Source organism: Pagrus major, chromosome 19 (assembly GCF_040436345.1).
Source record: "Pagrus major chromosome 19, Pma_NU_1.0".
In the NCBI taxonomy this organism is placed as follows: domain Eukaryota; kingdom Metazoa; phylum Chordata; class Actinopteri; order Spariformes; family Sparidae; genus Pagrus; species Pagrus major.
Window position 1 is genome coordinate 14,227,486 of NC_133233.1, and position 15,249 is coordinate 14,242,734.

The following is a 15,249-nucleotide window of genomic DNA, read 5'->3' on the forward strand; positions in this document are numbered from 1 at the left end:
AAAAATACAAGGATGTTGGTAAAAGACAGATTTTAAAAATGCCATTTGCAATGCAAGTTTTTTGTGATTTAACTTTTCTTGTAGGTGATTTTTACCCGGTGCGTTTTCTATACATAATGATATTAAAATTAATAAGCCTTGTATTAAATTAATATTGTAAATGCACATAATCACAAGTGGATAAGTGGCTGCCTACATGGAATGAACAGGTCATCAAAAACAGTCGACAGTAAAGGTCATAGGTTTATTCTCTTATTTGTGTTTGACTTGATGGAGGTTTTTACCCAAAGCACTTTACAGTCCCGCATGCACATGCAATTTTTAGCATGCATTACATTAATGAAAGACGGCGTACATGTATTCCTTACTTCCAACCAGAGAAATAACTTTTTTTTCCATTTATATGATTACGTCTCTGAATGTTTAGTGCTAAAAATGAATGAGAAGCAACTTAATTACAAAGTGAGATTGATAAAGGTTTTGCAGGCCTCTAAGGACAGACACAAATTACCTGATAATTCAAATGCCATATTCCTGTGAATATACCGTACCTAGACCAAAAAATTACACGCCACAAATGGCTCAATTACACACAAATGAGATGAAAATCAGGTCTCGATGGAAATTAAGAAATGAGCGAGGAAGAAATGTACGCGTGCTGTGCCACAATGCGAAACATTTCACATCTATATATGTAGGTTCAAGTGTTCTAAACAATAATATCTGAGCCATTCCCTCAGGGGCCCTTTCTTTGTCAGATGAATCACCTTCCAGGATAAGTGCTGCTGCCTCTCTTATTACATGACACTATTATTAGCACTTTGATGAAAAAGCCTCCCAACAGCTTTGCACCTGAAGTAAAGTAAGTAGCGCAATAAGTCGCAAGCGGAAAAGTTAAATGAGATGGCACTGCGTGTTTTTGCTCCAACAGCCTGAGTAATAAGTGCTTTAGCAGGCCCCTAAATGTCATGATCGACAGTGCGATTATCAAACTGTGAGTAAATGCACGATGTGCAAGGATGAGGTTATTATTATGAGCTATTATGGCAGTAAGTGTAGTCTCTTCTGCCTGCAGCCAACAGTATACAAGAATTCCTATGTTTAATGTGTATGCGCATGTATTTTATATGTGTGCTTGTTTGTGTGTGTGCCTGAAAATGTCCTTGTTTATGACCTGAGACAGCGCAGTCAGTCATCCTTACCATCTGCTGGTACTGGCACATAACCCATCTGGTCAAGCATAGACAGATGAATCATCTAGTTGGCTTCCAGACCCAAACTTCACCTCAAACCACATCTCACATCATGTCAGCTGCAACAGTTCAGTGAGCTTGAGGCCTTTTTTTTTTTTTTAACACAAGTCTCTGTGGCCTAATCCAGAGGTCAGCACGCAGCTGTTTAATGCAGCTCGTTTTAGTCAAATGAGTCGATGGGTCCAAGAGATGTTCACAACATGCATGTAAGAAACATCTGTCTGTGAAGAGCATCTAGTCATGGAGTGCAAAACATTATAATATTAATGATAATTAAGAAGAGGACAGGGGAGCTGCAGATGTACTGAGTTTTTGTTTTTTTTTTTGATACAGGCAGCGTGTTAACTTGGGTCTAGCGCACTAACATGTTTGTACCAAATTGCGTGCAGTCCAGTCAGTAGTTGTCAAGACCGCATGATGTTGGCACGGGTGCTGAGGCTTACGTGGTCAGTGGAGCATGCTGTGAAATTCTGCGCAGATCGTGTTGTTGCTAAATTATAACCACCATCATCACTACACTAACAAACAAGAGGAGAAATGTTATAAAGCAGGGCCAAATATGGCCTGCCATAATGTTTAGTGTGGTCAGCTACATGCTTCTAGTGGAAGAAAAAAAAAAAGAAAAAAAAGAATTGAAATTAAAAATATTTTTTAATTGTTATTTCAATCAAATAACAATTAAGGAAACTTGGGATTCAAGTACCATTTTTCATCTAAACAGTACAATACAATAGATGCTTTCTACGGAGCCCCTAAGGGGACATGGGGAAAAAAAAAAAAACTTGTCAAGCGCAAATGAGGCTATTGCAAATTCGAGGTTTATGAAAACGCTCACGAGAAAAGTTTCATGAGTGTTTTCATAAACATTCAAACCAGCAGTGTTACTCGCGTTGTTGCACTTCCGTATTTGAGTTTATAGTGAAGTGTAATAATTATTCCATAAACACCTTTCAGTTGTAAAGATATCAGCCAACACACATCTTAAATCAATATGTCCCCATTGAGCGCAGTGCCATCATCACATTCCCTGTCCTGGAGCGCAGCGGAGAGGGCCGGACTCTTTGGTAACTAACTGATCCAGTAATCATAATCGATGGTAGAAATCCAAGATTAAATCAAAAAGCATTAAAGAATGAATAGCCTACGGTTCATGTTTCACCAAATACAATTTTAGTTTTCATGTAGTTTGTATGAAATCGCTGCAGTGTACACACTGTGCTGTCAGGCACACACCGCGCACTGGAGACAGCGCAGTCTCCACCGCACACTCTGCCTTCTCCAGTCATCTCATCCCTAACCCTGTAAATAAAATCAGTGACAGTTCTCACAGAATTGTTACACTCATTGTGAGTCCTGATCATGATGCAGTCCAAGTTCACCGTAACTACACTTCAATGAAAAAAATAGTGACTTTCTCGTGCTCATGAGAAAGTACCTCGTTTTTTTTTTTCCCATGTCCCTTTAGGGGCTCTGTAGCTTTCCTTTGGCCCTAGCCCACCTTTAATTTTCAATTTTGGCCCTCCACCGGAAAGTTTGGGCACCCCTGCTGTAAAGCCTCATGTTGACTGATGCCTCTGTTTGCACAGTTTTTTGTTTGCTACAGTCAGTCTTTGTACACATAGTCAAGTTTTTCAAATAGTGGTTTAAGGCTAAGTGAACTAGGAGGTATTAGAGGCCAACACCGAGCAGCAGAAGACCAGAAAACATTTGATCCAAACTTTTACAGAAGAAAAGAAAATGCATATTAATGGGCCACTCTCCTGTCTCTCCAGTAAATTAAATGTCTAACAGTCGAGTAGCTCAGCAACTCAGGCGGTAGCTTGAAAGTAGATCTGAGATACTGTATTGTTCACAATGGCGCACCACACAATGAGACCAAGGGCATCCAGGAGAATAAGTGACAACAGGATTAGAATTTCTGTATTGGCATCACCTTGAGAACCAATCATTCAGAGAAAAATGGCTTGTCAAGAAAACCACTCCAGATTCCTTTTGAAGACTGCCCATGTTTGAAGCACCCGTCACTAAGCATTGACAATTTTTTTGTGTGTTTTCTACAAATGAATACATAAAAATGGCTTGATTGCACACAGCAGGTTACACATGAATGAAGTGTTCCAAGGCCGATCTAACCATGTTCTGTGTGTTAGAGGTTCATTCATATCAAACCCATTTTATAGAACTCTGGCTACAGACATTTAACAAGCTTATCAGGCACTATGGTTAACAGTGTAATATTAGTGGTGTCTCATTCAGAAAAGACAGTTTTTTGAAACATTGTTTGATAAACATTTCAATATGGCCGTGATAAATGTCCCACAGCGCCTAGCCAACCAGTTGCATCTGTGGCTCTGGCACAGGAGCAACGGGAGGTTTACGATTTGGCGTCCATGTTTATTTCTCTAACACTGTTTTCTTTCCAACACTCAGTTTCTGTCAACCCCCTAATTTGTTGTTCTCTCCTTTGCCTCTCACACCATGGAACTCTTTTGGGTCCTTTTCTCTCCAACCTCCCACTTCCCTCTCTCCCTCTTGTTTTCTCTCCCTCCCTCTGAAGCGTGACTCGCCTCCTGGCTGTGTTTCTATATCTTTGTGTCCTTCTTGCTTCTATGTCTTTGTCAGCCTTCTTTTTACTCTCCTGCTCAGAGCTCTATAGGTCTCATTCTGTGTATCCAAACAGACATCACAGCACATATTTCACGTTTTTTTTTGTATGTATTTGTGATGTTATTAAATATATGTACTATGAGAGATTGAGTTTATGCAGTGTACACCAAAGAAATAGTGATTTGCATCACTATATATTTGCATACATTCTTTGTATACCATATGCTGCAATTATCAAAACAGTTCATTTGTAATCAGTCAGCGATTGTACATCTGAGTGTCACCAACTTATGGCTCTGGTTTTCCTTCTTGTTATGATGTGACATCTTAGTAAACAGATAATTATTTGCCTCTGTGGCCTCTGCAGACTTCCTCCTGTTTAGTCCTCAATTAACCCTGTTCAATAATTGGCTGGGCCTCCCGTAGAGAAATGAACAGCATTCCAACTTCAAACACACTAATCACAAAGACAGCATCAGTAGGTGGCCATGTGTGCCTGTGTGTGGATGTGTGTGCGTGCTTGGCCGCTATCTGCCCTTGCCCCTGGTGACAGGATGTGAGGCAAGGAGGAGAAGGGAGGAGCTCAGCCTTGTCATTGGGGAGTGCTTATCGCACTGAACCAGCAGACACACACAGATGCATGGACACTGGTGCATACCTACACTTAGAGGCATGCGCTCACAGAAACACACACACACACACGTGAGTGCATTTGCCAGCATAATTGGGTATAAAATCACATGAAAGGAAGCAAAGTGGTGCTGAAGGGATAAGTCAATTGATTAATTAGCTGCTCGACAGAATATTCATCAACGACACGTTTTTAATGACAGACGTTGTTTGGATCTTCTTCTTTTCTTTGTTTTCTGGCGTAAATTGAATACCTCTGGTGATCTTGTAGATGTATCGTTTAAAGTCAGATAAGAACAAGAATTGAAAGATTCATTGATAGTTACATTAATCATTGGTTGCAGTCCTAACACACACTTCTTGTACACACACACATTTGTCCCCTCTGCTCCACTGTTCCTGTTCACTGTTCCTCCAGAGTTATGGTTGAGGGTCTGAGGCCAATCCTCTGAGGCATCAAAGAGATCTCACACAGCTGATACCACATTAGCCTTCACTCTTCTCTTCCTCCAGCTCATCCTCTTCAACTGTCATCTGCCCTCTGCACGACTTTAACTCTCCCCTTTTCCCTTACTTCTTCAGTTTTCTGTCCTCTCATCCATGACGGCCTCTTTTCTCTTCTTCTGTCCTCTCTCCTCAGTGGTCCTTTGCATCCTCTCCACTCCTCTCCTCCTCCTCCTCCTCCTCCTCCTCCTCCTCCTCCTCCTCCTCCTCCTCCTCCCCCACCTCCTCTGCTTTCTTCCCTACTCTTCATCTTTGGGGAGTGATAGGAGTGAGACAGAGACATGGCAAAGCGAGAGGAGGGGAGACAGGAGAGAAGTCACTTCATCAACCACAGTCTGATAATTCATCAGCAGCTGTTTAACGTGCTGCTACTTTGTCTTCATTAGCAGCCGCTGGTTTCGCTTCATAAAAGTCATTAGAAAAGTTGTCATCAAAAATCCCGCAACACTTTGTCTCTGTACCCTTGTCCTCGTCTCAGGTCCTCATTTAGGAGAAAAGAAAAGGTTTCTCTCTGATATTACAATATGATCAACTTTCTTTTGAATACTATTGAAGTTGCAGGAAATTACAGGCTACGTTTAAACCACAGTTTTAGGTGATGAAATCATTTTTACTGAGGCGATATTAAATGAGCCACATTAAACAATGGACGTGAGATAACAATGTTTTATCCAGAATAGATTGATAGCTCTTTGGAATGAAATGAAAATGGATGCATAACCATTTGAAATGAAACCATTTTGACAATGAATTTATTCTCCAGCTTATCAGATCAGAATGGGTTATAGTGTTTTTCCACAGCGCTAATGGAGGGTACGGTACATGCATGTGGGATTGGCCAGTTCAAAGTTGTGATTCTTGTTTGTTTTTTCCACAGATAACTACTGGAACGCTGCATCATTCACCACCCCATCGTCTTACCTGCACTTCGCCACCTTTCAGGGTGAGACCAGCGCCGACATCTCCTTCTATTTCAAGACCAGCGCACCCTATGGCGTCTTTCTGGAAAACCTGGGCAACACTGACTTCATTCGCCTGGAACTCAAATGTAAGATGCATCTGAGTGATTCTATGAGAGTCATTTCTCTCCGTTTGTCTCTCTCACTCTCACTATCACTCTTTATCTAGCCTAGTGTGAGGTTTAATCCAGCAGTCAGTCTAGTGTGAGCTTTAATCCAACAGTCAGTCTGATAGCAATGGGTGCAACCTGTCACCACACACTCATACAATCACATAGACACACACATGCACACAACAGTCAACTGCCTTTCTGATTATGGTGCACTACTTTGTGTGATTGCGAGAGAGAGCAATCATTTATTTAAGGTAATTGGTGTGTGCAATAATTATGTCCATTATGAACCTCTGTTTAACCAAATCACCCATTTTCAGGGATGACAAAACACAAGCTCTCATACACACACACACACACACACACACACACAGTGTCTCTCTCTCTCTTTCTCTCTCTCTCTTTTTCTAAAATCATTCCTGCAAATAGGAGCACTCAAATCTCTTAAATGTTTACCACACAACCTTTTCACAAAAAATACACACATGCACAATGCTGTCACTTAAATGGGTAAATTGTATGTATTTCAGTGCTGAATGTGTGCATGCTGGTTATGAAGGAAATGAAAGAGATTGTGACAAGGCAGAGGAGAATGAAACTTTTAAATTCCATGAACAGCTTTGCACCACCCCATTTTACAATCTCTAAGTCCTCTCTGAGAATTATGATTGACATGTCATGCAGCAGGTTTCTGTGATCTCGTTCCAGTGGCTCAAATTAACAACTTCAGTGAAGCCCCTCTGATCAAGAATGTTAAAATCCCGGGCTACAAGTTAATCGTCGCGCTGTATTGTGAAGGGGGTTCAGGGCACAGAAGGGCTAGACGACAGACTAATTGCATTTCATTGGGATTCAAATGGATTTGAACATTGCGCTTGCTCACCATTTCCTGCTGGTGTGACTTGCCCACCATTTTGTGTCAAAAAGCCAACCAGTGAATAGACACAAAGTCAACGGCCGGCCAAAGTGTTTTCTAAAGCCATTACACTAAATTATGTCTGCTGGTTTGTGGCCTAAAAGTTTAGAAAGTTTTTATTTTATATCCCAAATACTTCCTCAGCTAAACTAGCCTTTTCTATATGGACACATTTATTCTTGCAGAAAAAAAACAATGTGCTGACACTATACTGTACATGCAAGTACTGTGAGAAGTTTGCCAAAGGGGGTTGGTATTTGTCTTCGGAACATGCACAGGAAACACACACAAAGATACAGTAAGTATCTAGTCTGTCACGGCTGCACAGCAGGCCAGAGGAGATAGGGAATGTGTGTCTGTGTGTGTGTGTGTGTGTGTGTGTGTGTGTGTGTGTGTGTGTGTGTGTGTGTGTGTGTGTGTGTGTGTGTGTGTGTGTGTGTGTGTGTGTGTGTGTTTGTGTGTCTCCTGAGGCTTTCAAAATGCCCCCACATCGATTTCCTCTCTCCTCTCCCTTGCTATCATCTTGCATTTTGCCCCACAGCACACGTTTAGACACACGATCGCAGAACGACTCGCGTGCACACAAACACACACTCGCACACATAAACACACACATAATCCCTGCCCTCTCACTGGTGCAAAAACTGTATCTGCTGCAATCCCGTCAGGGCATGAAATGACTAGCATTAGGCCAGAATAGCATAGCTGTGCTATTGCAGAAACTCATACACACACGCGACCTTGTACAAAGCACACATTACTGTGACCTTAGCAGACTCAGGTGGGCACTATTCCTCTTTGAATCTTAATAGTAAGAAGTTGGCATAGGCACATTTGAGGGGCAGCATCGAAGACATTTTCAGAACCATGTGAATTGAACTGGTAACAGGATTGAGGACAGATAGGAAGGTCCCTAAATACAGAAATGCTTGATTTCTGGGTTGCTCTGAAGCTCAGCAGAAAGTATGTATGTGCCATGCTCTGAGCCCTTAAGGGGCTGCAACTTTAGTGATAGTCTTGCCCAAATGTTATAAACGCTTTCAGTCTCGGATCCCGCTGAGAAATGTACTTTTCCCGCTAGAGACCTCGGCTTATGGAATTCTATTATTGCTTTTTTTATGTGAAGACGAGACAGACACAAAGTTTACATCTGAAGTTTAGCAGCTCTTCTCAAAGTTGTCAGACGTCCGTCTGATTTGTTATAATATCTCGTCATCTACTGACAAAAGCATCGAGCCACCACTAGTTTTTTAGAAGTCGATCTTTATCTCAATACATCTGTTCCAAATAACGCTAGGAAATACTCAGTGTTCCTTGCATTGTGTGAATACAGGGTTTTCACTGGTAAGCATGAAGAACTTATTTCAAGAGCCTTTTTTCACAAAGAAATGCTTAGCTTTTGAGAAGTTTCTTTGAATCTTGTTTCAGCTTCAATAGCAGCAGGTTTGCTGTGGCACTCCGAGTCTGGCTTGCAAGTCTGGCTTAAAGAGAGTTTACCTCCTTAAGGAGGCCAGAGTGTTCCAGTTGTCCCAGGAGAGGAAAACACAGAGCAAAAAGGCTAAATACGAAGAATTATCAAGTGTAACAGGAAAGAGATCGAAGGGATAATACACTACCAGCCATCAAAAAATAGATAAACAGCTAAATGAAACTTCACATTAGACAAACACACACCCACATATATGCGCAATCCACACAAGCAGCGATCATTAAGACAAAGACACACACGTTACACAATCTCTTTCACTATTTATCATTGTTTGGTGGTGCTGTGCTGACGCATAATTTAGAATTTGGCTCTTGCAGCCTCCATATTAAAAGATTAATAGAAAAACAAATAGCGAAAATAAAAAGCTCTGCTGGGGTTTCTCCAGGCCAACATGCAAGTGTTTCTCACACACACAGAATTACATTCACACACACACACACATCAACACTTACAACATCCATCACGGCTATGCAAATAATGAGGCAAGCGCTGTGCTCTGAGGGCACTTTAGTTTTCATTTCTGCCTGCGGACAGAGTATAAAAAAGAAAGTTGTAGGGCATCCATCTTGCTTTGCTGTGCTTCTAAAACAACACACTAGTAATCAAACACAGATACACACTCACATGCCGTCCAGTGTTACTATAGCTTTGTTTCTGTTGTGGTATTCTGATATATGTTTGGCTTTCGTACAGCATTTAAAATAACTGATGTCGCTCCTCTTTGCCCTGCAGACCTGCTCTGTGCATACAGACGTCATTAATTCAGTGTACTAAAGCCTGTCAGAGGGCTTATACTCTGTGTCTTACTGTGTGCACATGCTTCTATTTGCCTGCATGCCGCTGTGTGTTGTGTTGTGTATTGTCGACGGTTGAATGTTTAAGCACTTTTTCAGATTTATCTTATGGGTTAATGCACTCAGCATATCCAGAAATGCTTTTGCTGAGATGATTTCTGGTGTGTTTGCTGGAAAAGGGATCAAGAAAGAAAGTGAAGAAGGAAGGGAGGATGGATGGATGGATGGATGGATGGATGGATGGATGGATGGATGGATGGATGTGACGGAGGGCAAAGTGACTGATAAGACTTGTTAGGGATGTGTAAGTGAATGCAAGAAAGCAAGAAATAAATAAACAAAACAAATAAATAAACTGTGAAGGAGTAAAAGAACGAAGGAAATAATACATATGAAACGGGGGTGGACTCAGGGGACAGGTGGATAAAAGGAGGAAAGAATAAAAAGAACAAGCTAACAAAAGAACAAAGAAGTGAGAGGAAAAAATGACGGAATAAACAAAAAAGAGAGGGAACTAGATGTGTATAGTAGAAGGGATGCGAGAGTTAGAAGAATGGAAGAATAGGTGGGGTGAAAAGAGATAATTAAATGAAAGCAATATGAAAATGAGAAAAAGGCCAGGCATATTGATTGGGCAAAGGGAAAGAAGAAAGTTCATTTCCCCATTGACTACTACATAAAATTATCCACTCTAATATCTGAGCCTAATGAAGCTATAATGAAGCAGTAACATATAGAGCTATGAAGTGGTTATATATCATCTCTATGACTGCAGCACACTGGTGCCAATAACCGCCATATGGCAGCACCCAGAATATATAGCTTTTATACAGCGGCCTCACAGTGGTGCCAGACATTAGGAAAAGAGTCAAATTGGGTTTTAATTTGACAATTATAAATCGTCTTTCCAGCAGCAAAAATAATTCCCTCATTGTTTTCCCATTGTTGCTTCATTCCTTTCATGGGTCAAAGCAGAAAGATATTTTGCAGCGGCAAGCATTCAGTCAACATCTCCCGTCCCCACACAGTGAATGTGTTGTCAGAAACAAGGACGTACTGTCTAATTTGGATAAAAACCAACAGTGTCTTGCAGTGCCACTCAGCTTTAAAATGTATTCATAAAGATGTACATTCAGTGGCCACTTTATTAGGTACACTTTTACAATATAATGAGTTTCAATCCAACTGCTCAGCCATAAATTCACTTTAACGTTCAGTATATGTCGACATTTTCAGAAATGAATTCAATTCAATTATCCTGTAAGTTTACTGCTGAGGTCATAGTTAAAGATGCTGTTGTATTGGACTGCATTATACAAGGATTATCTCCAATTTTTACATAACTAACAACACCCTCAATGCGATAACATAATATAATTAACACTTCAAGGACAGCATCAAAAAACACATACATACACACACACAAACTTAAATATACTGTCTCCTTTTATGACATAACGTACACACATACACTGTTTGCTGCAGAGAGGTTAAAAGCCATCAGACAACCTGACTTCAACAATGCAGTAGCAAAAACATCTGGAATGGACAGGTGGTAGACTGAAACAGACACACACACGGTAATTCTAAAATATCAATCAACACTTGACCTATTATGGTCATAAAAGCATAACAGTGCCCCCTATTGGTCTGTTGAAATATTAGGTTACTGAACTACGGCATTTCAACTTGCCTCATTCCTTATAACATATCCCAAACAAACACAAACACACGCACACACACACACACACACACACACACACACACACAGAACCACACTCACAGATCCACTTAATATAAGATAATGAAAATTAATCGTGCAGAAAAACAAGGCCATTTTGTTCTTTGCACTCATTTTTCATTCCTTTCTCTTTTTTTTTCTTTGTTCATCTACACACAGTAATTTCTCTTCAACTCTTTCATCTCTCACTTGTCGAGGGGACAACTCTAAATGTTCAAGAACAGCAAAAAAAACACATGGAAACTGCTGTGATACAACTTTATGTCATGCAAAGCCAACAGTTCCTGGCATCTATTGACCGTCTGTGAGATTAGTCCTGTCCAAAGCTGTGAGCAGTCGTGTATTGCAAAGCTGAAATCTATAACAGCCAAACGAATGGCCTTGAAACAAATGAGCCATTAGATTAGAAATTGAGCGCATATTTACCTGCAGAGTGGACTATAACAGAAACAGGGAGTTATGCGCTTTAGAAAGTTCTGATTGTTCGGAATCGAGGTGAACTGAGTGTATTTCTTTGTCTCGCACTCTCTCTGCAGCTCCTAAAGTCGTCTCCTTCTCCTTCGACGTTGGAAACGGACCGGTGGAGTTGACAGTACATTCTGCCACATCCCTCAATGACGACCAGTGGCATCGCGTGATGGCCGAGCGAAACGTCAAAGAGGCAGTCCTTCAGTTGGATCAGACGTATCGGGCATCTCAGCTCGCTCCTGCACAGGGGCACACACGGCTTGAACTGTTCAGCCAGCTCTACGTGGGTAAGTAACACACACACAACCTATTAATGAGTCACTTACAAAAATGTTTTTGCAATTTGAACATTTAATATCCGCTTTGTGTAGGAGGGAAACTCACAGAGACAAACACGCTGTAATTACGAGCTCTTATGTGTGGAAAGCAAATGCCTAAGTACACATCATTCATGTAATTGGATTAAATTAATAAACTATCTGTGTTGTCTGTATTTGCAGTAATGCTGCCCTCAGATACAGACATCCATTTTGAGGATTGTTTTAGAAGTTAAAGATGTAGCAGCCTTTCCTGGAAATCACTGGGTTCCTTCTTAAGAGGCTTCAGTCCAGCTTAGCCACAGCCACTGCTAATTGAGTTAATGTTAATCCAGCACACACACACACATTTCATGTTTTAGAATATGCACACATGAAACTCATCCGTATAATTGATCAGAGTTTTAATAACGTTAAAACTTAGCGTCTGTGCTGGCTGTGAGGGCATGTGACTAAAACTAACTTAATTCGCTTACTGTAGAGGTCGTTCCTTTGATACTTTGACTATATATTTTTAGGATTAAGAAGCTGTCATTGCACAAAGACGATATCAACCCTCTGACTTTGCCACACACACGCACACATTCTGTATCAGACAGATCGAGCCCGTAATATCACACCAAATTAGGCCCTCATTTTGTTAGAGAGGGCTGTTTTTTCCTCATGCCTTCATCTTCCTCTCCACACGACGCCTCTCAAGCTCATCAAGAGTTCATATGGCAGAAGATCTGTCCAGCTTTCTCCTTATGCTTTCACTTCTCTTTCTCTGTCTACCTTTTGTGCTGAGCTGTCAATACTCTAGGGCTAAAATAGTTTTAGGGATTTGCGGATAGAAGAGAAAGTGCTGAGCCGGATCACAGAGTTCCTACTGTCTCATGGAAAAAGTTCTGCCCAAAGGAGATTGTTCCAAAGTCCAATCAGGCATCCCGATGTGATAGCCTTACCCTCCCTGATCCCCGTTTAGAATATAATTCCATCGTCTCATCACTTTTGCTGATTTGAACGCTGCTGAAACATCCTCACCTTATCATGTCCCAATTTGCCTCTCAGTGTATTTGTACTTTCATTTAGTGAAATGGAAAGGGGGCGAGAGAGGTTTCGCCACTGTGCGACTCGCAGCTATGAAACCGGGGACGTAATGGCTTCCAGATAGCGCCTCGGCCGTCACCTCATTTGCATAGTGTATTCTGGCTTTTCTGTAGAAAGGGAGACAGGAGTCGGTTCAGGCCTGCTGTGTGTGAGAGACACAGGAGATAGTGGAAGAAAGAGGGAAAGAAAAGAAAGACTCGAGCTGTGTTTTCACCAAAAGTACCTGGAACTTTTGTCCTTGGGGTATTTTCAAGGAACTCAAGGAACCACTGTGGCCTAAAACCCTGCAGAGATGTATGAAAAGGCGACGGCTGTTTTTACACATCATTTTTGCATGCAACTATACGATGATCATCATCAGCCTATCTCTCATGTGCCTGACTGGTTTGCGGCTAAGGATTTTGAAAAATGGTTGCTGAAATAAAATGCTGTGAGTGCTTGACCAATCAGAAATGTTCAAATGTCCCTTTGAAAAGTACTACCAATAATGTCCCTGGAACTTTCTATTCCCTGCTGTAGAAACACATTGAGTTCTTCCAAATATTTGTTGTCCCTGGCAAAAGTTCCTGTAGTGAAGTCATAGCTTTGTATGTAACAACAGCCACAGAGGTGACAGCACCTTCTCATATCTGATGTCTAATCCCTTCGTAATCCTCATTTGAGGATTGCTTTGGGAAGTTACAGTGTGACACACAGGAAGTGACCCGGCCACTGAAGGGAAGTGGTTTAGATTTGGCCTGTGACAAAAGATAGGGATCCTTTTGTGTTTGATCGAGAGATTTGGAAAGGAGTGGGCAGAGCCCTGCAGGCATCAAGATTTTGTCTGAACTCGCCTGATTCTTCCTTGTAACATCCTCCGCTGTTTCACACGTTGTCTCTGATTGATATTGATGTGGCTGTTTGAAGGCAGTGAAGTAGAAAAAAACAATGCAATCTAGAAACTTAAAAAGAATTTCAAAAATGATAGATCTGTTTGTACGATTTCACATAAACACAGTAGGATACAGCAGGGAGCTTTATTTTGCTCAACTTGTTCTCAAATCTGTCTCTGTATCATCTCCTTCTCGCTTTCTCAATCAATATGCTCCTCATCAAGCATTTGATTGCTTTAGTGTTTACTGCACAGTGGCTCATTTGCTCTAATGGCCTTGAGAGTAAATGTTATACCATCAGCCTGCTGTCATTTACTTCAGACTGTTAACTTTTAGTTCACCAATTCACTTCATACATGCACATAACTATAAATCTTGCCACATTTTATTCATTTAATGCCACCATCTGTTCTTTTGATTTTTCTCATGATTAATGCTCACATTCACACTTTTTCTTTATGGTTTTGCATGTTTTTCCTCTATTCTCTCATGGTTGGATTGTTCTGTCTTTCTTTTCTACTTTGTTTATCTTTTCTTTACCTCGCCTGTGTCTTCATGGATCGACATCTTGCTTGTTGCCACTCGCTGCATGTGTGCGACACCTGTCACAGGGAAACCAGCCTCGCTCACCTGCCAAGACAGTAGGTAACATTTAATGAGTATAATGAAATGTCCCTCTGGCATAAATACAAATATAACGACACAGTACACACAAACACACATGTATGAAGACCTCAGCTACAGTTCAAATAGAGTGTGTTTTCTTGCATCTGATTTTGTTGCAGTGTTGATTAAACTTTAGCCAGGATTTATCTTCTGAAATGTGACTGCTCATGCTCTGCGCTACTTTTTTTGATTTATACTCTACATTAACACGTAGGTGTGAGGAATTACTGTAGACTCTTGCTTATTGCAATACACAAGAACAATTTCCATGCAGGGATCCTTCTGAAGCAAACCCATTATGGACCTTTAAGAGAGACAGTCAGGGAAAAAAAACATTGCTGTAACCCAACAGATATAAAGCACTGGGCCGGTAAAATGGGATTTATATGATAATATCTCCCCCCCTGGAAATTCTGGTGGGTAGGGGAGGCTTTTGAAATGGCATTTAGGCCGTATGAATCAAAAATACTCATCTAAAACCAATACAAATGGCATCCTAAAGTAATAAACATGGAGTGGGTAAAGATCGTTCTGGGGATCTCTTCAGTGTTGAGCAGGAAACAGACAAACAAAGATATAGGGCATACCATTCTATTAACCCACTCATACAATGATAATGGAAGAAAGCGGTGCAGCAGATGTGAAGCCTGTAGGTGTAAATGGGGAATTTATCTATGTGGTTGGATCAGGCTTAAAAGAACATATATATGCATAGTGCATGTTCACTCCTGTAACTGTATACATACTGCAGGTTTATTCTGCAGTGAATTATTACTCAGTAATGTAGAATCCACACCGACATATACACACACAGTGAAAGAGTGAAACGGT

The 15,249-nt window shown here is 41.0% G+C and overlaps 1 protein-coding gene across 1 annotated transcript in view; it reads left to right on the plus strand.

The window, feature by feature from the left end:
* Positions 1-15,249, plus strand: part of cntnap2a (contactin associated protein 2a) — a 329,832-nt gene that overhangs the window by 282,970 nt on the left and 31,613 nt on the right. Inside the window, exons 19-20 of the mRNA XM_073488060.1 lie at positions 5,872-6,042; positions 11,543-11,761. Coding sequence (XP_073344161.1) covers positions 5,872-6,042; positions 11,543-11,761 — 390 coding nt within the window. The remainder of the gene's footprint in view (positions 1-5,871; positions 6,043-11,542; positions 11,762-15,249) is intronic.